Here is a 27,672-nt window from a genome sequence, read left to right on the forward strand (position 1 = left end):
TTTGTATGCGAAATAATAAAAAAAATAATCTTGTATTATTCTATTTTAATGAATGTTTTAATAATACTTTAATATTTTGGGTTTGGTTGAGCTTTAAATAATTCTGATGGAAAGTAAGAAAATATTTCCTATTTCGTATCAAAATATATAAATATTATATATAAGAAAGTTGTCTCAGTTCTTGGATACAAAACAAGTTGTTGTACTTAGTCAAAACAAATGAAGATTTGCAATTATGTTCTTGAGCCTAGTAATATATTGGATTAATTTGTAAGCTACAGTACAGCGAGATGCAATTACCTGAAAGCCTATTTGACCCCGATATGACGGACGGGACGGAAGGGAACCTATTTATTTTAGATTACCTAGCATAGTAGTATTAATTCGCTCTATTATCTATTATATGAATATAAAATTAGCTGTCGCACTCGACTCTGTCCGCACGGCATTAAAAAAACTTAACCTATGTGTTCTTTCAGACTATGTTCTACATCTGTGCCAAATTTCATTAAGATCCGTTGAGCTGTTCCGGAGATACCTTCAAACCAACATCCATCCATCCATCCATCTAAACATTCGCATTTATAATATTAGTAAGATAAATGAGCAGTATGTAGCTACATTTCGATTTAACTATGAAATTAATATAGAAGCTATGAACAGTTGGTTTTGAAATATTATATTGTTTGTTTTCTTCTATTTCTTAAGTTTAATAACGTCGTAATATTGTTCCGTTTCGTAATATAAATAGAAAGCTTAATATTAAAAAACAGAAGCAAAACTTCCATATTGAAAAACTCACAGAGCGCTGAAATTGTCCGATATTAAAAAGTTTATTTGTAAAACTTCATCTCTCAATTTCCGCTGTGTATTATTGGCAAGGGACAATTTTCAGCTATATTTAAATTACGTACATCCTCCTAATACATTCTATTATATTATTATTTATATATTGCTCGTTTTCTTAACACTACGCAATACGCATCCCTTATTCTTCATACTAGTTGACCTAAAAGTTTCGTCGTCTGTTATTACGGTATGAAAACGAAACCGCTCTCTTTTTTATTGTAACACACATGACACACTACTTACATAATGAGGATACATAAACAGAAGACAGGCATGATGTGGAATTCCGAGTTTCGTTTAATAAGTGTGTGTGCCGGATGCCTAATGTTAGTTTTCTATCCTTTTATTTTAAGGAAAGGATGGGAAGGGGAAATGGATTAGCGATAGGAAGGGGAAATATTATCTTTCTGTTCGTCTCCTTCTCTATTGCATCTGCAATTGCGGATGTCTATGGGTTACTATGGCATTTCGGTGAATTCAAGTTGATGCTTACACATTTGCCAACATATGAAAAAGAGGAATATGACATAATGCTAAATGTTTTAGTGACCACAATTGTTTAGAAAATTAATCGGAGAATTGTAAAATTCCGTAACAATAATTATTGGCTGAAGAACCTATTCATTGCTTCAGAAAAATAAGATTATAAAAACAATACAATGGAAATATGAGGAATGTCACCCAGATCATATGCAGAGACAGATTAAACTGTGTTTTACTGAATAGAGTTATAAAAATCCATTAGTTAGTATTACAAATTCTTATAAATTCACAATTGTGCTGTTTTCAATTTAGCTTATGTAAATACTACGCCTGTGATTCCATTCGAGCGGTATTAAAAAAGCTTAGTAAATAGCCTTTGTGTTCTTCCAGGCCATGTTCTACATATATGCCAAATTTCATCGAGATCCGTTGAGCCGTTCTGGAGATATCTTCCAACAAACATTCCATACAGCTAAATATTCGCATTCATAATAGTAGTGAATACGATAATGTTGATTTGCTATTGTTTTGTTAACTCCAAAACTATTAAATTACGCGGTAATTTTTTACATATTAAAAGCTTGTTAATGACAATAACAAAGCATTTAATTTTCGAACAGTTATATTATTAGTTTTATAATTACCAACAAGAGAAATATTTAAATGCGTTTGTTGGTTTAATATTTAATTTGCTTAGTTATTTGGGAGCGTCGGTGGCTCATAGGTTAAGAACTTGACTTGCAAACTGCAGGTCCTGGGTTCGAAACCGGCCATGTACGAATGTGTTCGATTTACATATGTACATATATATGTACATTTATCCGACTGGGTTACAGGCGTCAGTTGTGTAGTTGAGTAATACTTATTACAGATTTCCTTATTTTTAACTAGCTTTTACCCGTGACTCCGTCCGCGCGGAATAAAAAATAGAAAACGGGGTAAAAATTATGCTATGTCCGTTTCCTGGTTCTAAGCTACCTGCCCACCAATTTTCAGTCAAATCGATTCAGCCGTTCTTGAGTTATAAATAGTGTAACTAACACGACTTTCTTTTATATATATAGATATATGAATGCAAGAAAGTATTTTTACAAGGTCAATTTTATTAGTTATATTGTCTTATTTTTTCGTATTAAAAAAAATAAATTCATACGACTTGTAAGAATTGTCTCAGAAAGTTTTCTATTTGAAAGGTTTTTTTTTCTCATTGTAAATGTATACTAATGTATTCCCATTTGGACTTTCAAAATACTATTCCGGATAATTGAATTCGCTTGGATTTCGCCCGAACCTTTGTCCGATGTGGATTGTATGAGATTATATAAAACATTGAAAGAGGTATTTACAAATAAAAGTTTCGCTAAAACGATATAAAGACAAAACAAATAAAAATATATCTTTCACTGTTTCCATTTACTTTTATTAAAGTGAATATCGAATTTATTACGATATAACAAGAAACATATTACTTTGTTTGATTATTTAATCAGACGAATCGATTGTTTCTATCTTCAAAGTAATACACATTTTAGATACTATTTATTTATCACTTTACGACCATGTAATATGTCTCATAATAAATATATATATTAATTTATTTACTTATTATCTATATAATACATTTTATAAAAAAATAATAAAATTAAAATAGCATAATTTTTAAGCATATTTGGAGAAATATGCTTAAAAATATTACTTTTTTATATTTATATATCAAAACTGGCAAACGAGCAAATGGCCACCTGAATTCGCCGAAATAGCAAGGCGACCGTTGCCTATTTTAATCAACGGAGAAGGGGACGCACAGAATGAGGATGTTTTCCCGTCCTATGCATCCCCTTTTCCGCCAAATGTACTTCTTTTTCTCATCCTTTCCTAATAAGAAAAGGGTGGGAAGTAAAAGGACTAAAATTGGGCCTCCATTATAGGGGCATAAGCCTACATTACCCCAATAACTAACAGTCAAAATATTGGTGAAGTTGTCTTCATTGAAGCGGCTGCGGTCGACCAGCCGGAATTTTTATTGTATACTGATCGAATAACTGCGAAGGGTCGCTTAATTTCAAATGAAATTGATATTTTATAGGACAAGTAAATTGTTGGGTTCATTTTATGAATTTTTATTAAAAGTATGTTTCTTCTATAATATTATTCTTTATTAGTTCTTTGTAGAGATATAAATTAAATAAGTTACTTTGTATTTTATTCCTATTTGATTGAATTCTAGAAATGTAGTATACAAATAAAAAAAGAAAAGAGAGTAACATCAAATGGTTTTAAATGAAATCAGCGACTGGAAAATCTATGCGAAAATAATTTTCCGCTCATTTCATACCGACGTGCACTTGTTCAGTCAACTTGCAGTGCATTTCAATAGTTGAAATATTTACATAAAAAGATTTTCTACCTAAGATATACAGTGAATTATTAAAAAAATCTACCTACATTATCTGTAACTGGTTGATATAAAGTGAGTTTGATTTCTAAGTAATAAATAGGGTTACTAGTCTTAGGACCTATTCTTAACATAGGGCCTATTTAATTACACTTATTTTATAAATTGGAGGGTTTCCAAGAATTACTTTTAAGAGAATGGTATAAGTTCAATAAGGCAAGCAATAAACCAAAGTTCAAAAACAAAGCAAAGCCAGTTAATTAGGGAAATACTACAAACAGAGGCCAGGGACATGACAAAGTTTGATCACTTTGTTTGCGGCCGCCATTCTAGCGCTGCATTTAGGAACTTTGTGAGCGCCATCTGTTAGTACAACTGTTAAACTACTATTGTCTGATTTTATATTTGTCTCTGAACTATAGTGATGAGGAACTCAATTATACGATTTCATTAAAACTTTGTATATCTACTCGAGAGAATATGCAGATATCTTTTTATACTTTGTAAGCTCCTACGTGTCTTACTTAGCAACAGAAACAGTCGAAATGTTATCAATTTTTTTTACAGGCGCTTGACTTTTTTTAGAAATACCAATGTTAAATATGTAACTTCGATAAGTTTTGCACAGTGCTTCGTTTAAGCACAAGTTACAATCACGATCTCAAAGACCGGTAACGCATCTGCAATTACTCTGGTATTGCAGATGTCCATGGGCGTCGATGAACACCTTGATGTTCCCGCTGCTCGTTTGCCCCCTTCTCTTATAAAAAAGTGCTTGATTTCGATGATCGTGTATGAAAGTCTGTAAAGATTTTGTAGGTTTACATTTTTGCAAACACACTCATTCGATTTTAAATTTGCAGTATGTCAGTTGTGTGCTTGTATGTAAAATTTGCATTTACAGTATGCAGTTTTTTAACGAAGCAATTTGATTTTTCTCTCTTTTAAATTGCTTATCTTTCTTAGGAACTTCGGTTTATATTTTCTAATATTCTTTTAATATATATTTCTTTTCTCAAATTCAATTTCGTATAAAAAGAGCAAAACATTTTAATACAAGGAACAACAGTTCCCTGTAACTTAATTAACTTCGTCGCTTTTTTGCGGTCGGTACTCGGCAGCTCGAAACTTAGTTAGCGTTTGCTTATATTCATAACGCCTTCTTGAATTCCATTCAAGAACTGTTTTGCTTTTAAAGAACATAATAGCCTTAAAACGCTTAAAAACTTTTTGGAAAAAGGAAACCTCAATTCATAAAATGAAACTCTTCAGAATATACAGTGTACTACAGTTTGCTTTTTTAATAAAAGAACAATAGAATATATATATTTTTTAATATATAATTATATATTTTTTTTTTTTTTTTAATAAAAGAACAATAGAAAAATTGTATACAATATTACTTTCATTAATGTATTAATGAAATAGTAAACATAATGTATCTTTTCTTTTGGTAAATTGTATTTAAATGAACGAAAAAAAATATGCGAAAGTATGGATGAATGGATGTTTGTTAGGACGCAACATCAAGACCCTTAACTGTACCTGGATGAAATATGGAATGGTTTAGATTACATTCTGGTATATGGCATAGCCGATAATTAAATTTTGCTATATAATAAATAACATTAAATAAAATAACTAGTTTGTGCTAGGGTTTACAATAAATCGAATGCCGGTATTCAAACCCAAGAAACTCATGTACGTCCATCAATAAGCTTAAGCTTACTCTTAAGCTTTTGTTTTAGTGTAAAAGTTTCGAATAGTATTTCACGTTTATGATTCAGTACAACGTCAAAGAAAGTATTCTATTATTGAATACAAAGACTTTGTACAATGTAGCCGGGCTGTGTTGGGCCTCTAACAACCCCTGTTGACCTACAAAGCTAAATTTAACCCGTTTATAGTCACAGGAGATTGAAACTTAAGTGGCAGTTTTGCATATCTGGTCATTTCTGTTACCTGTTATAATAATAAAAAATAACGTAGGTAATGAAAAAAAGTGTAACATAAACAATAAACTAAAACAAGCTGCATCTATCTAGAGTTTAATGGTAGCTATGGGAGGTCCTTAGGGTTGATTTTTAGAAATTAGATTAGAATTCCCCCACTAAGATGTTTATGTGACTAACAATCGACTCTGAGTTCAAATAACGTTTTAGCGAAAGTGGGTAGGAAATAAACGTCCCCTACTGTAAATTATTAATACAAATACTTAAAGAGATATGTGTTTAACCCAAATATAATGTAAATTTCCATGTTTGTCTCTTAACATTTAGATTTGCTCAACTCAAATGAGTTTCTGTTCTTAAGGCCTTGAGCGTTTGAAACTTTGTCGTCTGAGCGACTCTATGCCATCTTTATTCTTGCTCTAAAACGGTTTACATTAGAGTCAACAAAACTTTGGTTAATGTTTACAGCGGTATAAAAAGTTTTACTTATTGTTATACAGAAGAAAAAAAAAATTTCATGATCGATGTGCTAAAACTGTGCTCAAAAACATCTTTGAAAGATGTTAGAAAAAAAACGGTTATTTCGACCAATCAAAAATCTCTTATATAAAAAAGAAACAATACAGTACAAAAAAAAACGATGTGTTCTTCAAACATCACATTGTAACACATATACAAGTACTTACTTGATAAACATGCAAATTCCAGTCTTCTCCATTGCTCTAGAGATGCCTTTCCATGAAGCCAACATGGAGTACTTCTGCTTTGCGGTGAGCGGCAGCCGAGGATCCGTGGCCGGCGGCGGTGCGTCCGCCACCGCTGGGCCCGCGCAAGCGCCCGCGCCACGCCGCTCCGACGCTGCTAGCTTACCCAACTGACAACCCATAGCTTCACTTCATCATCGCACTAATTGAAAATAAAAACTTCATTAATCCCTTAATCACTTCTCCAAACGCTTTTAATATTAACTTCGTATTATTATTTGCTTTAACTTTGTCACCAGATTCACAATTCACTACTGTTTTGTAATTGTAAAACGTCCACCACTCGACTTATCTACACTTTAAAGTACTTCAGATAGCTGTTGTAGCACTTAGTTCATGCCGAAGAAATTTTCATTACCGGCCGCAACATAATCCATCTCAAGTTTTAAATTAAATTTCTCATTTCATTCAGATCTCTCGACGGTCTTACAATTTCTGAGAATTGGAATTCCTGTAACATTTTCGCGTCGGATCTGAGCGCGGCCTGCGTCATAACTTATCTTATCTAATCAGACCGCATTCTCGCTACCTGTGAAATAAGAAAATTATGTTATTATATATTTTAAAATAGACGGCGATGGATAGTTGGATAAATTTGATCTTAAGCTATGTTTCCGATTTGTTTAATCGAATTTACTTTATTGATTACTGAAATGAAAGTAGTGTTTCGTGGAAAAGGAAGCCTGACAGAAGCCGAAACGGTTTGCCTAGTCGGTTGACTTTTACATATAAAGAGATTGTGGGAAAAATAAAAAATTAAGGTATTAAACAAATTCATTTGCTTTATGCTTAATTTAAAACAATTTACACCTGACTTCAGCGCGCTTAATAAATTTGATTGAAATGCCCGAACAAGGGGTTTCTACGAATATTTTACACAAGACGGCTCTCCTTAAATCAAGCCATTCACAAAGCGCCTGATGGAACTTTATAACTCGTTAATTGAAAGACCTTTGTTGAATAAGTATTAAGTATTCATTTATATTTCGCTCCTCGTCTTTTCTATTATTCTGTCTGCAAAATTATGGTTGTTTTTTTAATATTAAACGAAGACGAGTTAGTTTTACGTCTATCAATTGTTTTATTTTTATTAATTACCACTCTTATGAGTGATTTCCATTTTACATCTTAACCTCTAATGCGTGCCTCTTATACAACCTTGTTGTGGGTTTCTTACACCGAGTCAATAGTATTTAAAAATTACATTTTTGCCTTTCCCTTTTTAACTTGTTAATTAGATTGTTTCTTTTGAATAATCCCTGGTGTTTTCACGTTGCCTTGTCCCGATTTGAAAAATCTGAATTCCCCTTCTTTCATTAATACGCGGTATATTCTTACATTTTAATGAATCTTTTATACTTTTTTTGCATTCTTAATAACTTTGAGCATTACAATTTGCAATTAACTGTTGATAATTACTGAATTTATAGGTTTTTGGACCTTTCTTTCAAGTCTTTAGAGTATTTTGTACCTAATTTTTATTCCGTCCGGTAACTTTCTTAACATTTTATTTCTCAAAGCAACAGTCAAGTTAAACAACTCATTTGTATTTTCATTGTGTTTGTATGTAATTTTCGACTAATTTCACATTTTTATAACATCTGGATAATCGTTTGTAAATCTACTAACGTCAGATTACTGTTAATAAAACTCCTTGTGTATTTTCCTTATAATTTGTGTAAATTAATAAATATATCTGATACATTTCACTCGCCGGAGGAAGGAACAAATAGAAAGGGAAATACCCTCTTTTTGTTCCCCTCTTCTGACAACTTAAGGTGGACAACGCATCGACAACTTATTGGAGATGATAATAAGGTTGCCGATTGCCCGTTTGCCACCTTTTACTATAGAAATTCGTACCGGACGTACCGTAGTCCGTACGAACCGATACCGTAGACCGTAGTAGGACGATATGTAACCTCTACCTACCCAGTTGACTATGTTTTAACATAGCTTAAGGCTTTATTATATTGTTTATGGGTGCAATAAATCACAGATTACTTAAAAGGACCAAGGACGTTTGAAGGAGAGAATAAAAACATTAGAATTTGTTCTTAAGTATCTTCGTGATTTGAATTGAGGTCAAAATAAGGTCGAAATTCAAAATTTTCTTTATACTACTTTATGAACATATTTTATTCATTGTTTCTTTGGTTTTATACACAGTGTCTTTAATTCACAATCCTTGTCTTAATCTATATTTTAACCTGAAAACGAAACTTTTTAAACTTCATTTAATATTGGTTGATACAACTCGTATTTAGAATAGAGATTAAAAGATATAAATTGATATGACACAGACGGAAATTATTTTGTCGTGCAGCTTTACGTAACAGAGGAGCGGCAACAAAGTGGGGGAAATGTTGAATGTTTTATACATTGAGGGAAGCGTTATGAAATTTTTAAAATGTGTCCTCGATCCAACATAATTGGTCCCCGCGGACAAAGGCTGCTTTGTTTATTGAATGATAGTGTACGGCCAACTGGAAACTATGAAAATATCGACAGCATTAATCTAAAAATTTATAAATAATAATAATACATTAATATTTAGATAAACTATAGGTTTCAATAAAAGGTAATGTATAAAAAATCACAAAACGGTATTAATAAGTTTCAAACTATCCCGAATTCATGTACTTTTCTTGGTTGAAAAATATATTTTCATTGTAATCCGTTTTCATCCGTGGTTTGTTAATTCAATATGAATTTAATCCACAAAGAACTTGTCTACAAACTTGTTTAATTAACCGACACTATGGATTTTCTATTACTTAAAACTTCTTACATTTCACAATATTATGTTCGAACATTCGAGAGTTTCATGAAGTTTTCTATAGTTCTTTCTTTGTGTCTATAACACAAAGAAATGGAGCTTACTAATATTCTATTGTTTTGTTTTAAAAGCGTGCACTGAAAGTATTGATTCCTTTTGCAATTATTAAGAATTTTTTTTTTTAATACTAGCTGTCGCCCGCGACTCCGTCCGCGCGCAGTTAAAAAAAAAAAAACAAAATGAAAAATAGATGTTGGCCGATTCTCAGACCTACTGAATATGCTCACAAAATTTCATGAGAATCGGTCAAGCCGTTTCGGAGGAGTACGGGAACGAAAACTGTGACACGAGAATTTTATATATTAGATTTAAAATTGTATAAAATAAATCAATTAGAAATGTAACAAAGAATTCTTCTACTTTTTAATAAAAATGAAACAGTAATAATAATGATAAAATTTTGGAACGAAGAAGAAATATATGAATATAATTCAACATCTTACCAAACTAGATTTCAGAGCGACGTTCAGTTTTCTTGTTATAAGCGTATGCATAAAATATTTTATAGCCTATAAATATAGGTGCGTATTTTGGTCGAAGGTCAAAGGCGGAATTCCTTTCTTTTATATCGAAATATCTCAAAATTATCAAATATTATTCTGTAAAAATTTTCAGTGATGAGGCTTACACATTGTGCCTGACCATAAAAAACTTAGACAGTGTTTCAATTACATTTTAACTTAAACATGTCACCCTTTTGTCGTACGCTGATATTAGCAGAATTACCAGAAATAATAACTCTGCGTGGACTTCTGAAATGCGATCTTGAAATAATAAATAACATTGTACTTATACCGGAGGCTTTTGGAGATACATATTTAAATGTAAAAAAAATGGGACCCATCTGCAAGCAATATTAAAATAATTAAATTAATTTTTATCAAAATCGGAGCAACAGGGGCGGAGTTTCGCGGTAACATACATTAAAAAAAATACAGTCGAATTGATAACCTCCTTCTTTTTGAAGTCGGCTAAAAATATATATTTTTGGCGTCAACGTATCAATTAGCAGCGGTCAAAATATTAAAACACGTATTTAACTACAGTGTTTAACTGTTTTAGGAGTAAAACAGTATGTCTCTACAACAAAATAAGAAAGGTCAAAGACAAAAAGATTTGCTTTTATTGAATTCACATCTCTTAAAGCGGTGAAACATTAATTTACTAAACAACTATTTAATTCGACTTAATATAAATTATTCAAATATATTCAGAGTAAATAAATGAAATTAAAAACATAGAAGTTTTATTTTAAAATAATATATCATATACAGAAAATGTAAACGAAGCATTTCGTAACATCAGTTGATTTGAGTAACAACATCCTGGCTGATTGAAGTACTGTGTAGGTAATTGATTTGGACATCAAAGCCTCGCAAATAGGAAGGTGCCTGATAAATTACCTTCCCCTTAATATCCGGTCGCTTTTACGTCACTGTATACGTCGAACTAGCTTAAAAGTTTATGAATATACATGTAGGTACTTAAGAGCGACAACGCAGCTGCACATCCCTTGGAGTTGCAAATGACCATAGTGGTTACAAAAACTTCGTATGAATTTCCTTTGGTTTGCGTTTGACATGAAATATCTTTAATCTATTTCTCTATTTCTTTTATATAAATCTATATATATAAAAGAAAGTTGTGTTAGTTACACCATTTATAACTCAAGAACGACTGAATCGATTTGACTGAAAATTGGTGAGCAGGTAGCTTAGAACCAGGAATAGGACATAGGATAATTTTTACCCCTTTTTTTTTTATTCCGCGCGGACGGAGTCGCGAGTAAAAGCTAGTTTATAATATTATCAAAGTATTTGTTTGTTAATAACGTCTCTTAGAAAAGTTTATGAGTGGCTTCGCAATGAGGAGAATTTCGCTAATTTATATTCGGCGTCGCTCCGTCAGGCGTTTGCTAACTGCCTAAATTATTTCTTCCGACGACAGAGCTCAAGTTAAGTAGCCAATTTATATGACGCGCTTATTGTGACGTCACTGGTATGTAAATCAATGTTTAATTAGGTACATTATAATACAAGTAGTTGAACGAATAGCCAATAAAAAGTTTTTATGTTATTTAATTATTTTATTTAAAGTTAATACTAAAAATAACGTCGTACTAAAAATTTATATTCACAAAGTCATATTATCTAGAATACGAGCTAAAAATCATTTTATAAAATTGTAGCGAAAAACGATTAAGGTACTTATTTGAATTTATATAATGTAATTATATTTATTTATTATTTATAGCAAAGGGAAAAAACAAGAATGAAAATTATACGGGAACCGTTCAAGTAAATATATATGTACCTTTGAGCTATTATTGCTACGCTTGCCGCTTCGTAGCGGCACGTTCGTAGCGGCGCGTAGATTAGGTTCATTTATCAGATTTCTTGTGGTCCCTTCTGCGTCAACGAAGGAGGCTTAATTAACAAAATGCGGTCACTCACAACACACCCTTTTGTGTACATGAAGAGTTATTAAAGTGATAGAATGGATTCTATTTTAGGACGTGTTCTTTGAGAGTACAAATTGATGAAATATATTGTGCTTTCTAAACCTTTTGATAGATTGAGACCAGAGAAGGTTTTAGGCTTAAATAAAGTTAAATTTAAAGTAACAATGTTTTGTGAAACTTTTTACTGGTGTTATAAAATATGATATATATTTTTTAATTAATAGACTTTAGAAGTTATTTTTGCCAATGCATTGCGAGTTCAAACAGCTATATATAAAACAAAGCAAGCAATTCTCATAATAATGAGTAACCCTTTACTCATGTTAAAATATGCAAATTTATTCGTACCACTTCGCTTTAGCTTTATAATGAAATAGTGCGGTTTCATTAACTGGCTAATTAATTTAAGTGTTATAAAGGTAATTTATAGACTGCTATTAACTATACTCTTTTTTTATGGAATGTAATTTAAAATTGTTAATCTTAATCATAATATTGATTGCTGCCCATTGATTAAAAATCACAATTGACACAACACAATTTGACAGACCGCCAGGTTCCATCCACACCATCTCGATGGCTGGCAATCCACAACCGTGCGGTTTTCGCGTAGCTTTCTTCCGCGTACCGCCGCGTTGTGGAATGGTCTGTCCTCGGCGGTATTTCCAAACCGCTACGACTTAGGGTCCTTCAAGCAGCGAGCGTATCACCTTCGTAAAGGCCGGCAACGCATTTGCGATCCCTCTGGTATTTCAGATGTCCATGGGCGTCGATGAACACCTTGGTGTTCCCGCTGCTCGTTTGCCCCCTTCTCTTATAAAAAAAAAATCGACCTTAATTCATAAAACACGAGATTGATTTTTGATTAAAATTAACTTTATCCTTCCAAAAATTAGCCCTCCTTTAGCACATTAATATTGTCAATTTTCACGTTTATCCGTTCACAAAATGTTCTCAAAAAGTGGGGCTAAGATTTCGCTTCACATACATAATGGGATGTCAGTATATTAATATGTAATATCTCATATAAGAGCGGTTTTTACTGGTTTTGGCTGGTTTTTACGTTTAATATAACCGAGTAATATAAAAAGAACATTTTAGAAATGGAATACGTATCCCTAAAATGACAGCAGATGTCGCGCAAAGTTGACGACCATTTTTCACACACATCGCTTGTCAGTCAGGAATGACTAATCGATTCTTTTGTTATATTTGTCATTGTCACACTATTTTTATGATGAAATTTAGCGTTAGATTTAACACTCTGTAATTTCCTACTGACACTCTCAAAGTATTTACTTATTTTTTTTTACTTATTTTGTACTTTGAGTCTTGTAATGTAAGTTATTTTAAGTATAATTTCTAGTGTGTAATGTAAACGCTATTCTGAAACATTGTAAGATAATATTTAATTCTAGATCATAATGATATCCAGGGCAGATTGATATGTATTTTATTTCACTAAGGTCTATAAAAGTTTTGTCTAATTCTGTCAATAGTTACTTTAATTTTTGACCACTAAAATGATAATTAAAAATGAACATGAATTTAAATAATTTTAGTTTGAAAACTAGAATTCCAATTTAAGGAATTTAAAATTTGAAATTAAAAATAAAAATGAATTAAAAAAGGTCAATTATTTCATTTAAATAATTTTTAGAATGGACATTAAGAAATAATAATTTTAAATTAGTAACATAATTTCTTTAATCATTTTAAACTCGAAATAATAAAAAAAAAACATATTTCGAAATTTATTTTTTAATTTAAGCATGGAGAAGACCATTAGCCTCGACGTCCATACAAACAATGAGAATTCAATTAGTGTCGGCATGTTCACATCGATATTGGAGATTTAACTCGTGCGACAGGCGTGAAGGACGCTGATACAAAATGTACGTACAGTCAGCAGAGAAAGTGCACGTGGTATATTATCAAGTATTATTTTTATATAAGAGAAAAGAGCAAACGAGCAGCGGGAACACCAAGGTGATCGATGACATCCATGGACATCCACAACACCAGAGGAACTGCGAATGCACTACCGGTCTTAAAGGAAATGAGGTGTTGTGATGCGTAATTTATTTTCTTTGTACTCAGGAATCTTTAATGATTCCTAAAATGTTTAGACCAGCAGATTTTTGAGTTATTCTATACTAGCTGTCGCCCGCAAATCTGTCCGAGCGGCATTAAAAAAACTTAATAAGTAGCCTATGTGTTCTTTAATACTATGTTCTACATCAGTGCCAAATTTCATCGAGATGCAAGATGCAGATTGACAAATCACAATCATGTTGTAATAATATAATTCTGAAATGTTCCTTTAAATACAGCTTAAAGTCATGGAAACATTTGTCGAATTTGTCGTACTCTACAAATTGTTCAATTATTTTGCTAACCCTACTATTATACTTGATTTAACCTTCCATTTTCCCGTCAATGCACAAGATTATATTTGGAAAGTGAGATATGTGTATATAGAGATATAAGCCTGGAGGTACAGGGAACAATTTTAACGACAATGGACAGTAGACATGTTAATCTTATGAAAATATCTGTACGTATTTCAGTATAAGTTAATAGTCTTCATATGAAAATTCAAATATTTTTGGATTCGACTAATAGTAGTTTTTTAAACTTTGCCAAATAATATTTATACAGTGAAACTTGGTTAAGTGGGACCTGGATAAGTGAGAAACCTCCATAACTGGAACTCATGCTGAGGTCCCAACACTTTGGCACTGAATTACCTCTATTAGTGGGACGAGGTAAACCTCTATATCTGGGATTTGTTCTTTCGATTTATCATCATAGTTACCTCTATAACTGAGACAGCGAGTAAATTTTATATGCATAAACCTCTGTAACTGAGATAACTAACACGTTATTTTATTTAATGATCGCACCTGTATAACTGAAATAACCTGTATTCTCACCTCTATTAATGGAACCCTCTGTAAATGAGACAGATATTTATTTATACCTGTATATCTGAGACACTGGGTAAGTGGAATACCTCTATAAGTGAAACGACATTGCAGGTCCCTTGATGTCTCACTTAACCAGGTTTCACTGTATTAACAAAGTGATCTAACAAAACGTGGAAACTTTATTGAAATACGTGTCAATTTATATTTCTTTATGGTATGAGACATGGTTGAGATCCTGATTGAGACAAATGACAAGCTAGTAAAACATGTCACGGTACGGATTTCCCACAGCCAAGGAAGTAGTAATTTATCATTGAAACGAAAATGTAACGTCCAGTCTACATCAATCACAGCATTAGTCATGTTAAGTGGAGTTCTTTTGCACGTATCTGGACTGGATAAGTTGATTATGTATTTTACTACATATATATATATTTTTTTTATAGAACGAATGAAGTAGTGCTTTGTCATGGTGATGTGGTCGAAGGATGGTACTAAGTATTCTCTAACGTAGTGCCTATTCACCCTTCTCTTGAAGGTAACATAATCCTGTTTATTTCATATGTCCCAAATATGTATATATTGTTGGACGATTTTTATTTGTTTTTTACATAACACATTCTAAAAAAATAAGTTGTATTGTTGATATCTAAATAACATATTATATCCTTTTGAACTATATAATACTTTGAAATTTAGGTTCTAATTTCAAAGTTACTTATGTTATTATCGTTGCAGTGCGAAGAATTGATCACCAGGTGTCATTTTGAAATGAAAATTGGCGACATAAATATATCAAAGCTAACATCATAATAAATATATGTTAAAATTTTGTTTAAATAAACCACGTAATTAAATTCAATTGAATTTCTAAAAAGTAATATTTTATTGCCTATTTTAGTTACGTTGTGTGTTCTTGTGATTACATTTTTAAACAATTGAGACAACAAATATTATATTTAATTTAAGACAATTAAAGAAAAATATATAATAATGAGCATGAAAAGTAGATTCAAGTCACGTATTTCTTAGCTTATTTTACAAGGCAATCTAAGTAAATTGCTTGATGCCTTATGTATGCAGATGATTGAATACTGAGTGAATAACTTACGTCATCTCTGAACCGAAATTACCCGCTCAGAACGTGAGGTGCCTTTAATTTGATAACTGTAAAGCATACACGAATATACTTATATACTAAAAAAATAATCACCATTATAACAAAAAATGTCCTTCCTTTTTCTAGCAATTCGCTATCTTATGAAATAGACTGAAATCGTTGCTCGCTAGACTGAATCGCTCTAATAGGAATGAGTGACCTTTTTAATCTATGGCTCATTTTTTTTTTTGGTTGGCTCATAGATTAACTCTTATTAATAAAATACTCTTTTTAGTATTGTACCTCTACTACGTCAACGTACTTCATATACATATATATTGATGGGAGAAAGTCATCAATATCAATAAATAAATTGAGTTGAGCCACATAAACATGTATAACGGGCTACGAGCCGCGTGTTGCTCATCCTTGGGTTACAGTTTTCAATTTACATTTACAATACTGGCAGTCAATATAAATGTTAGTGATAAAAATAAATGGAATGTATCTCATATAAATTAGAAGTCCTCTCGTTACATTTATACACTAATTTGAATTAACTAGGCTGCAGGTGAATTGGATTGCGCGAACAAAGCGCTACATCCGCGCAATGAATTGATGAGACTCGCACTAATTGGAACAAGCGGAGCCTTTAACGTAATCAATAATCCGGCTTTTGAGAAGCAAGCAAATCTATTAGTACAAACTATAATATGTTCCTTAACCATTAAGGCTGAAACCTATTAACTTGGTTTAAAGGTCTATGTGCAGCGGTACTTCGTTACTTTAACTTATTCAGGTGATGGTTCGCTCGTTAGTCACCGTTTACTTTAAGAGTAAATAGATCAATAAACTTGATTTATTAAGCATAGCAGTTGCCAAAGAGTTCGTCCACGCGAAATTAAAAAAAAATAGCGTGATAGTGTAGCTTCTCAACAGTGAAAGAATTTTTCAATTTGGTTCATTAATTTCGGAGCCTATTCAATGCAAAAAATAAACAAACAAATATTTCCTCTTTATACTCGTACTCGTAACATTAATATAAAGTATAGATAATATAGTTTACTATGAAATAGTCTTTGGAGAAGAAAGCTTTTTGTAGTCTATCCCAAGATATAAATAACAAAACAATTATATAAAATATCAAGTAAAAATTTCCAGGCAAGAATTTTAATGGTGCAATGAGTTCATAGTTTGTTATATAAATTTTATCTTTTATTCTAATATCTCTAATTAATTTTAAATTAAGACAGCGTGTGGTACTGATGTACTAGCATCTATTAAAACAATAGAAGCCGACCCGTACGTGTTATTTTTGGTTGATTTCAGTGTAAATAATTTGTCGAATATAGGTCAATCATTTAAATTATTTGATTCGATTAGAAAAACAATTGAGTATAAATTTTATGCTGGTCTGTCTTTAAATGTTTATTTTTGAAAGCTTAAGTTTTATCAGGAGCCGATTGTGGGGTTTTATATGTTTAAAATTCTTAAAAGTATTTCTACCAACAAAATTATTTGAAAGGTAATATTTGCGTTCAAAAAGAGAATTCAAACGGCCCTATTTTCGAGATTGCCAGTTAGCACGTTTTATCTGAAACAATTACATCCGATGAGGTACATTGTGATATCTTCAGCGCTCAACAAACTGCCACATTCATAACATTGTATTGTTATAGCCCCCCAAGGTAGGTACAAACACAAAGCTCTTGTTTTAAAACCCCTCGTTATTACTACGCGTTCTCACTTTATTATAACTCGAAGTTTAATTTATCAAAATTCGAATTCCAGTTTGGTAAAGTTCTGGTTATTGATATTAAGCTTATAATTTGTATTAAATATCAGTTTTTGGATCTAAAGTAATACTTATTATTGTTAACAGTACAACAACAACATCAGTTTTTACTGCACAGATAAGGAATTTCGATTATAGATATATTACGTAGATTATCTCCAGCGTCTAATTAATCAAACCTCGTATTATAAATCGATCCAATTTATAGGTGTGACTACAATCCGAGTTTGAACATCGTAGTAATGGTCACTTGCTATGCTTGGATGCAGCTGGGCCCGAGGTCGATCAATCAATACCTAACTCGCTGGCGTGCTCGCTTTGCGTTTGTTGAAGGCTAACGCGTGAGTGGGCTTCAGAGTGCCTATACGAATACTACTACAGCTTCCGTCTATTAATAGAAAGTTTAATTAAACATTGCTAACGCTATTCGTACAGTTTTGTTGGTAATTTTGTATTAATATATCCTAATTTGTTTTATTAGTAAGTAATAAGTTAAATCATTGCTTAGTTACAGGGTCAATTAAATTTTATTTTGTACTGTTGTGACCCAAGTGGGTACCAGAAGTGATAGCCACTCTATCACATATAACATTTACCTCGTGAGGATGTAAGAATGTCACTGGATGTCAAAGGTAGAACTCTTACTGAGGTAGCTGCTATTAAGGAAGGCCAATGACTTCAGAATTGACATTAGCTGGTGATTATGCAATAATATTAAGGAAAATATATCATTTTGAATGTGGTATAAAGTAATTAACTATTATGTAGCTTGCATACGTAAGCTAGTGGGGTAGGCAGAGATAACCGTAGTCCATCTGGCACATGCGATACCACTGGCTTTTTTCATACATCTCTGCAAGATCGTCTATTTTGGGTTTTAATAACACACTTTCTCAGTATGCGAAGACTTATATGTGTGTTATATAAGTATTTAGGGGTAGTGATGCTTCATAGCTTGCAATGTAATTAATTGGCCTGCGCGGGAACGTGCGTGGGTCGGACTTAATTAAATGTTTCGGGGAAATGAACAACGTTAAGTGATATTATAAATTGGTAACTATTAGGTCCTTACATATGAAATTGGCGTTTTGTATGGGAGGAACAAAAAGTCGAATATTTTTTAATATAATATATTTAATTAATCAAAGTATGAACCATTATTTTCTATGCACTTTTGCCATCTCATAGGTAGTTCATTGATCCCTTTACTAAAAAAACCAGTCGGACGGGAATCAATAAAATCTTTGAAGGCGATTTGGACTGCCCCATCGGAATTGAATTTTTTCCCTTGCAAGAAGTTATCCAAATTTCGAAAAAAATGGTAATCTGTTGGAGCAAGGTCCGGGGAGTACGGAGGATGTCTTAGACTTTCCAATTGAAGCTCTGCTAATTTAGTAGCCGTCTGTTGCGCAGTGTGTGGTCTAGCGTTGTCGTGAAGGAGCAGTGGCGTGGAGCGATTGACCAGCCTAGGTTGTTTAGCCGCTAGCTTTTCCATCATGGTTTGCAATTGCTGACAATAGACATCAGCCGTAATAGTCTGGCCAGATTTGAGAAAACTGTAATGAACAATACCGGCACTAGTCCACCAAACGCTTACAAGTAACTTTTTTGAGGTTAATTTTCGCTTGGGGCAGGATTTGGCTGGCTGGCCAGGATCCAAACATTGCGCTGAGCGCTTCCGATTATCGTAAAGAACCCATTTTTCATCACAGGTAATGATTCGGTTTAAAATACCTTCATTATTGTGCCGGTTTAGTAATGTAACGCAACAGTCGACGCGCGTTTGCCGGTTTGCTTCAGTCAATTCGTGAGGTACCCACCTTTCAAGCTTTTTAATCTTCCCAATTTGCTTCAAGTGAATTAAAACAGTTTTATCACTAACATCGCAGCCTGCAGCTAACTCGGACGTGGTTTGCGATGGATCCGCTTCCACAATAGCCTTCAACTCTTCATTATCAACTTGAGTCTCAGGCCGTCCACGGGGCTCGTTCTGCAGATCGAAATTTCCAGAACGAAAACGTTGGAACCAAAAACGAACTGTGTTTTCTTTTGCAACACGACCGCCATACACATCATTCACCCTTCGAGTCGTTTCCGCAGCCCTAGTGCCACGGCGGAACTCGTACTCGTAAATAATGCGATATTTTAAGTTTTCCATTTTGTAAAATGAGTGACGCAAACAGAAAAAAACAGAAGAAAAAAAACAAATGAATGACGGTCATCGAACCACAAATACATGAGTCTATAGCTGTACAAATTTGAATTTGGAATTCCTTACCAAAGAGGAGAAATTCGTGATTAAAGTGGCCAGTACGAAAAACGCCAATTTCATATGTAAGGACCTATTATAAATTTTAATCGGATGCGATACTAAGTGTCATGTTTTATATAAATTGCTCGCACGGTGTGTCTGTGAGTGATATATGGAAGCAGGTCGCAATCCTAGCTTAATCCTAGCACAAGTTTAAGGTTTTAATGAAATAAATAAAAAAATGTACTTATAACATACTAGCCTGCGACTCCGTCCGCGCGGAATTAAAAAAAGTAATAAGTAGTATATATGTTGTTCCAGATTATGATCTACATCTATGCCAAATTTCATCGAGATCCGTTGAGCCGTTCTGGAGATACCTTCAAATAAACATCCATCCATCTAAACATTCGCATTTATAATATTAGTAAGATTAATGTATTCATCAACATCTAAACGAACTAAATTGCCATCATAAATGTAGGATATGTATTCGAATTAAAATAAGTGACCGGAAGTTGATTAGGAATTTAAAATAAAATACAAAGTTGAAAATGGAACTTCCGCTAAAGCAGGGTATAAAAGGGGTTTTGAAAATACAAAAGGGAACGTCAAATTATTATAATTTGGTGTAATGTTGTTAATACATGATTTGATGACAGAACTACAATGCAAAATGTAAAGAACTTTATGAAAAATAATAATTATAAGAAGTTTTTTTGGTACGAGTTACCTCCTCCATAAATATACATGTAATAGTCATTCCTTGCTTTCATATTTTATCCAATTTCGTAAAAAGCAATAATAGTGCCCCAAAAAATTGTACGACATCTAAAATATATCCTTTGAGATTTACGAATCTACTGTCAGCTCTAATCTAAAATACCTGAGGTTACCTTTTATTATTAAAAGCAACTCATGCAAATTTCAACTTACCAACTCGCATCGTAAGGTTGAAAATCGTTAAGCATTAAGAATAGATAAAAAACACACGAAGATAATCTTCATTGCAAGATCCACTTTCAGCAATTCGTCCTAAACAGAATAATATAGAAGTGATTCGATATATGTCTATAAAGCTCTTGGTATTTTATTCGACAATAAACTACAGACGTAATGCGTTACGTTCGTGTTACATAAGTCATAGATCCCGGAGTCTAGTTCCGATTTTATTTAACGCTGGTAGATTGACGATAACTAAAAATAACGACATTTTTCAACAAGGTGTAATTATGTTGTAAAGAAATCCTTCATAAAGATATATATAGTATCTTATGTAGTAGCAAAAGCGGTTTCAAAGGAGGTTAAAGGCCCTATAATTATAACTTTGAGTAACTCTACACGGGGACTTCAATTAATCTAGTTCAAAACGGTTTGATAGACTTAACTTACAAAGCTTTGATAATTTGATATGTTACTACAATAATTAAAATGTGAACGTTTTTATTTACTTAAAATCTTACTAACATTATAAATCTGAAAGTTTAGTTGTTTGTTAGAAGGTATTAACAGAACTGCTCAACGGATCTTGATGAAATTTGGCACAGGTGTAGAACATAATCTGGAAGAACACATTAGTTTTTTTTTGCAATTCCGCGCGGACGGAGTCGCGGGCGACAGCTAATTTTATTACTAAAATTGAAAAATTAACTAAGTAACTCTTTGGAGAATACAGTTGGGAGTTGGCCGTTAAGAAAACAGTGAAGGTGAGATTACAATCTTGGACAATGCTGTAAGTGTTCATGCGTTGCTCTAATTGGAGAGTTTCTGCTTCATTTGAGTGTCACTCTTGATTAAAGTCAATGTCAAGTTCGTGTTGTCAACAAAACAAATAATCAATTTCAAATAAAACAAAAAAATTGAAAATAGTCAATTTTTTTGTTTTAATTTTGAGCCGATTTAAAAAAAGAAGTTTTTTATGTGTGATACCAAATAACTCTGCTCCTAGTACTAAGATTTTGGTAATTTTATTTTTAAAGGTAGTGCTTGCAAGTGGGTTACTATTTTTATTATATTACTAAAAGTTATTGACATAAATACATAACAAAAAAATATGTCTATCGAGTAAATACTAAAAGCAGTAATCTCCCTAAAAATAAACGTATGAATAAAAACTTCTTCCATATGTAACTAATACATATTGCTTCAGTAACGTCTGGTTTAAGGAAGGGTTGGTTGATGGATAACTTCAGAGCAGAATAACAAAGCGGTGGCTGCAGCTAATCTGATTACCTCTCGCCACCAGGCTACTGAGATTGATGGGTGGCTGTTTGAAACATATATAAACAAAAAACATGGAATAAAAAATGACAAACATAAGATATGGGTTGTGAGGGGAAAAGATAAATTACAATATTTGTTATCAATATTGAGATGAACTGCATAAGCTTAAATGACCAAGATCGAACTTAATAATCGAACCAAAACATCCATCCGAAGACAATCCAAAGTTAATACTCACTTTGAGATGACTGATGAGAGAGAGTCTAAAAGTATGTATATTTCGCCCCCTGAACTATAGATCAAGTGTATCGATTCCTAATGCGATCCTTGTATGAAATATTAATGTAATATTAATATTAAATATTGGATTACATATAGCTAGCGTATTTGTTGGTGAATGATAAAGTAGATGAATGTATCAAACGTTTAAAACAGAACCTGTTTAATTTGGCCACGGATTTAACTCAACTCTCAATCCCCTTGATGAGGTCGCGGTTGACTTTAATGCGGTCAACTAATTGGTTTTATACGGTATTCAGTAAAAAAATCTCTATGAATAAATCATTTTATATTTTTAATCTGTACAAATAATAAAAAAAGATTAAGTTTTAGAATTTCAATTACATTGTTGTTAATAAATAAATATGAACTGCTACTAAACTTTTATTTTTCTTTGGTATAATTCCAACTTTCTACTAACTCCTCTTTTTCGTTGATGATAAATTTCATCATGGATAACGTAAATCATAAGATCTTTCTTAGACATAGGATTTTTCATTTGCTTTTTACTTGTTTTGCAGCAACTCTTACATAGCGAGTGTAATTTTTCTCTTACAATATACAAATAATCTGCTATGTGTAGTTATATATTTTCAGTAATCAGTGCGGTTCGCTCTCCAGTCACGTAATCCATACGCGATCTTCAACATTTTATATGTTGAAGCAGCTGCGTCAAGTTGTTCTAATGTTATTACCGTGATTCATATTTATATTTACTTTTATTTCGATACAGAATATAAAAGTTAATAAAACCATTGGTTATTGATAAAAGTGTTGAAATATTTTTTATAGTTTACAATTTTTTCATAACATTTTATAAATTTGGATTATTATTCAAAACACGGGGTCTGAAACTAGTAGGTCCGGAAAATGCAACATCATAAAATTATTTTGTTCCCTGCCATTAATAATGTAAGTCGAAGCAGCGCGTAAGATACGACCGCTCGTCTATATATACTAGAAACAATACATATTTTCATCGCATATTTAGTCAATGTAGCTTCATTTCTCAATTTCACGCGGCTTGTCTCCTTGTGTTTTGAATGTCACTCGATCTGGTAGACTTCATCAATCATGTCCGGCTACGCGATCTTATTCCCTAAAGCTAATGGCTCGGGAATTCCCAACGGTTTACTATTATTCCTTAATATTCCGGACAATTCATCCACATGGGTAAACACACATAGAAGAAAGGCGAGTAGAAGTAATTCTGCATTTCTTCTAATGAGTGTGCCTGCATTGTTAGTCGTCTTCCTCTTCCATCCCTTTCTTAAAATAAAGAGTTTGGAAGTGGAAGTTGATTTTGCAGAAGAAAGGTGGCATTGGAAGAGGAAATATTCTCTTTCTGTGCATTCCCTTCTCTGCTGATTAAAGGTAGACAACATATCTGCAATTTCGAAAATCTATGGGCTGCGGTTACTTCATTATTTCCATGAATTAAGATTACCGCTTGCTCGTTTGCCACATTATAAAAAAAATTAGCAGCAGAAAACGGAGAAACTATTAGTACACATTCTTTGTATTATTGTACTTTAAAAAACAAATGTGCATAATTTACACAAAAAATATTTAACATAACAATTTCATTTGTAATATTCAACACATTTTTTTATGTGCACTTCACGCAGTATCCTACAAAATGTCCTACGAAAGTTTTAATAGGTTAGCATTTTTTTTAAAGTTTTTAATTAAAATTACACTTTACACCACAATATTATGTTGCAAGATACTCGAGCAAACTATTCGTGATTGTTTATGCAAATTGCAGCTTAGAGACGACACGCTTTCATTATTATAAGAAAAGAACCAATTATCTTGCCTCAGCGTTCAAGGTTTACGATACAAGAGATAGCAATTACTGTAAAACTGATAGTCATTTGTTCTACACATGTGTCCACAACCTAAAAAAAATTAAGCAAAAATTTTTACCAAATAATAGTACAACAGATGTTTGGTTTCATCATCATCAGCTCACTATACGTCCCCACCGAGGGGCTCGGAGCCTACCCTAACTTATGGGTGACTAGACCATAGTCTACCACACTGGCCCAGTGCAAGTTGATTGACTTCATACATATCTACATATCTTTGAATTTCTTCTCAAATATGTGCAGGTTGTATCATGATGTTTTTCTTCACCGTAAGAACATTGGATATATGTACAGATGTAAATCGAAACTCGAAAATCACATTGGTACATGACGGGATTCGAACCCAGAAACCGCAGATTGCAAGTTAAGTGCTTAACCCCTGAGCCACCGACGCTCTCTTGTTGTCGACGATGTTTGGTTTATATTGTTAAAAATAACATTTATAAACGCTTTAATTATTTGAAGCAATTAATATAGATTTAATTAATTTGATTTTTATAGCAGTCTTTGAATATAAAATTTTCCTATTTACAAAACCAATTGAAACGCTTTTGTATACTCGTAATTTGTTGAAAGCTTTCCAGCGATATTTTAACGTTATGGACGCGTGTAAATTCGTATGAAGTATACGAGTACATACGACATAATTAAATTTTTATGACGCTTTAAGTTCATACGATTTTATTACTTTTTAAATAGATTTGAACGAAGCGTTTTGTTTACATCAGAATAATTCGACGTAAAGGTTTATTGAACTTTAACCAAATTAAGGAAAAGTAGAGACAAATATTCACTCTTAATCAAGGAAGTCAATACCAAGAAAATGCATTTTAACAGATTATAAAATTAAACAAAGTTTTTTTGCACATTGAAGTATGAAGCGAAATTACTGGCTGAAAATCAACGATTCTATCATAATATTATGTTTTGACACTTTGCCATGATTAGGCATGTCTTGCAATCAGCAGGTCACATTTCTTTCAATGCTGTCAGTGTCTAAGCCAAGTTAAATATTAAACTAAGAAAACGCATCGTTGATTCAATAACATCGTGTGATGAAAGGAAAATGGATTATTTCAGTCTTGAAGGTTACAAATATTATAAATGTTTCCATAGAATTCCGAATTAGTTGAATACATTTATAATATGTAGGTCGCGGAAAGTGTAGAAATTTTTAATTTTAGATATCCAGTTCGAAGGACCAATTAAAACTCTTCATCATAGTGAATGACAAATTAAAACGAAAATTTATTTATACAAAATATTGTGTTGCTGAACAAATTATCTGATGATAATTTTAAAATGTATTCATAGTTTCGGAGTTATAAACTCCGAATTTAACATTTCACTGGAGTGAAATAAAATAAAAGCTTTAATATTGCAGAGCTATTCAATTTGCAGATGGCTGCAATAGAGATTTCAAAGTTCAGTGTAAGCAAACAATACAGAATGAAGATCGAGCGCTTTCAGCATTCCTCGCACCGAGTGGGCGAAACATTGACTATAGAGTAACGGACTAGGCAAAAGGCGTCCTTGTACTAAATAAACTCGCTGAGGTAATAATGACATTCACACATGCTAATCTCTTGATAACATGCAAAATTGAAACGTCTGTATGACTACACATTGATTCAAAAAATTACAAACACTAACAAGCTTAGAGCTTTTTGTACGTTTTTTTTTGGCAAAGGAAATGCGCGCGCTCGACAGGTCCTGTCTCTTAAATTCAAAGACGAACTGCTTTTTATTATTATTCCACGTACATATTTTATTAAATTCCCAATCTGTTCAATTCTTTTGAAAGAATTATAAATATTTCTTTTTCCGAATATCAAATTTATAAAGTATATTATATTTTAAAAATTGTTAAAAAAAAAGTTATGGGAAAAGTTGTTTAGAGTTAAACTGAAAAATATGAAATTTTCAAATAAAAAACACTTTTGCACACAGACTTGTTTACTATATTTATTTTTTTAAAACATAGTATAACAGAATTACTGGAACAATATTTAAATTTATTATTCATTCAAATATAATGACCTTAAATAAAATAACAATAGGCACTGAACAGTCGTTTTAAAATTAATTTCTGCATCCATTACCAGAGCTGGGCTTTTGTTTTTCGGCTCTGTTCTATTGTTTACTCGAAGAATTCCGACATGAAATATCTGAGGATGTTTATTTCTTCCGTTTTGGTATAATATTACGATCACAATGTAATTAGACCGAAAATTTATCACAAAATACAAAATTATAGATTTTATAGTGACTGTTTGCTACAAGATTTTCTATCCTAAGTGGGAAGCAAATTAATTTCTTTGACTGTAGACGATATTCTGTGGGCGAATTATATATAAATCCTGTTATTATGTCGCAATCCGTATTATAATACAAATAATAATTTCAATTTGTAAGTGTTCCAAAGTTTACCTATATTGTGCAGTCTCCGTAATTTATAATGTTCTGTTCTTGATCTGCTTTCTGTTGTTTACGTTAATCTCCATTTGTTTCTACATGTACAGGTGTACCAACATTTGGAATACTTTATAATTGTAAATATACAAATTGTATGATGATGATGTAATCCCAGCCGATATCGGCCACGGCGACTGTCTTCAACTCCGGTTTTTGTTGTATGCAACTGTAGCCAAGATAAATTAATTGTTGTTTAGATGACTCATCGCGTATTAGTTTAAAGATTTGTTTAAAATTGTAAATTATACAATGCTAAGTGTCGTTTAACAGTCAATTAGTATAGATACTTATTTTATATTAAAGGACTCATCAATGATCACTAAGATGTGATTTAAATCTGAGTTCAGTAATTGATATACTAGTTGACGCTTGCGACTCCTCAACAAAAAATAAATAAAAATAAACTCAATAAGTAGCCTATGTGTTCTTCCAGAATATGTTCTACGTCTATGCTAAATTTCATCAAGATCCGTTGAGCTGTTCTAGAGATACAATCAAATGAACATCTATCCATCTTTCTATCCGTTCATTTAAATTAGTATGATATATATACATACTTGCATTTTCATTGTTATAGGCGATCGATTTACCAACTCAATAATCCAGACTTTCCGAGTCCATTATTTAATTTTACCGCTTCCCTCGATTGTGTGAATAATTCAGAGGGTGTTGATTATTACATTATGGAAGGTAATCGTCCGTTCCAGTTACAGAACGTAACAGTCCTAATAAAATTCCCTCATACATTTGCTACTTTGCAATATTTTACCGGATCTACGTGAGTTATAAATTATCCATAATAGTTTATAGCTTTATTATATTTACGATGTTTATAATATCAAGGCAGCTTATTTTTATGTATTCAAAGTGTTAAATTCAAAGGAATAATTTGTTACATGTCAAAATATAGTTGATTTTCTGCGTTAAGAATTTGTTTATAGTAGATATTTTGGCTTCAGATTGCGAGAATGTAATTTTGCGTGGGATTAAAATATACGTACATATG

The 27,672-nt window shown here is 32.2% G+C and overlaps 1 protein-coding gene across 1 annotated transcript in view; it reads right to left on the bottom strand.

Moving 5' to 3' along the window:
- LOC106708451 (neuroglobin) overlaps positions 1-27,672 on the bottom strand; it is a 50,788-nt gene that overhangs the window by 9,697 nt on the left and 13,419 nt on the right. Inside the window, exon 2 of the mRNA XM_014499971.2 lies at positions 6,366-6,972. Within this exon, the coding sequence (XP_014355457.1) occupies positions 6,366-6,565 (200 nt within the window). The 5' untranslated portion in view covers positions 6,566-6,972. The remainder of the gene's footprint in view (positions 1-6,365; positions 6,973-27,672) is intronic.

Source organism: Papilio machaon, chromosome 14 (genome assembly GCF_912999745.1).
Source record: "Papilio machaon chromosome 14, ilPapMach1.1, whole genome shotgun sequence".
Classification (NCBI taxonomy): Eukaryota; Metazoa; Arthropoda; class Insecta; order Lepidoptera; family Papilionidae; genus Papilio; species Papilio machaon.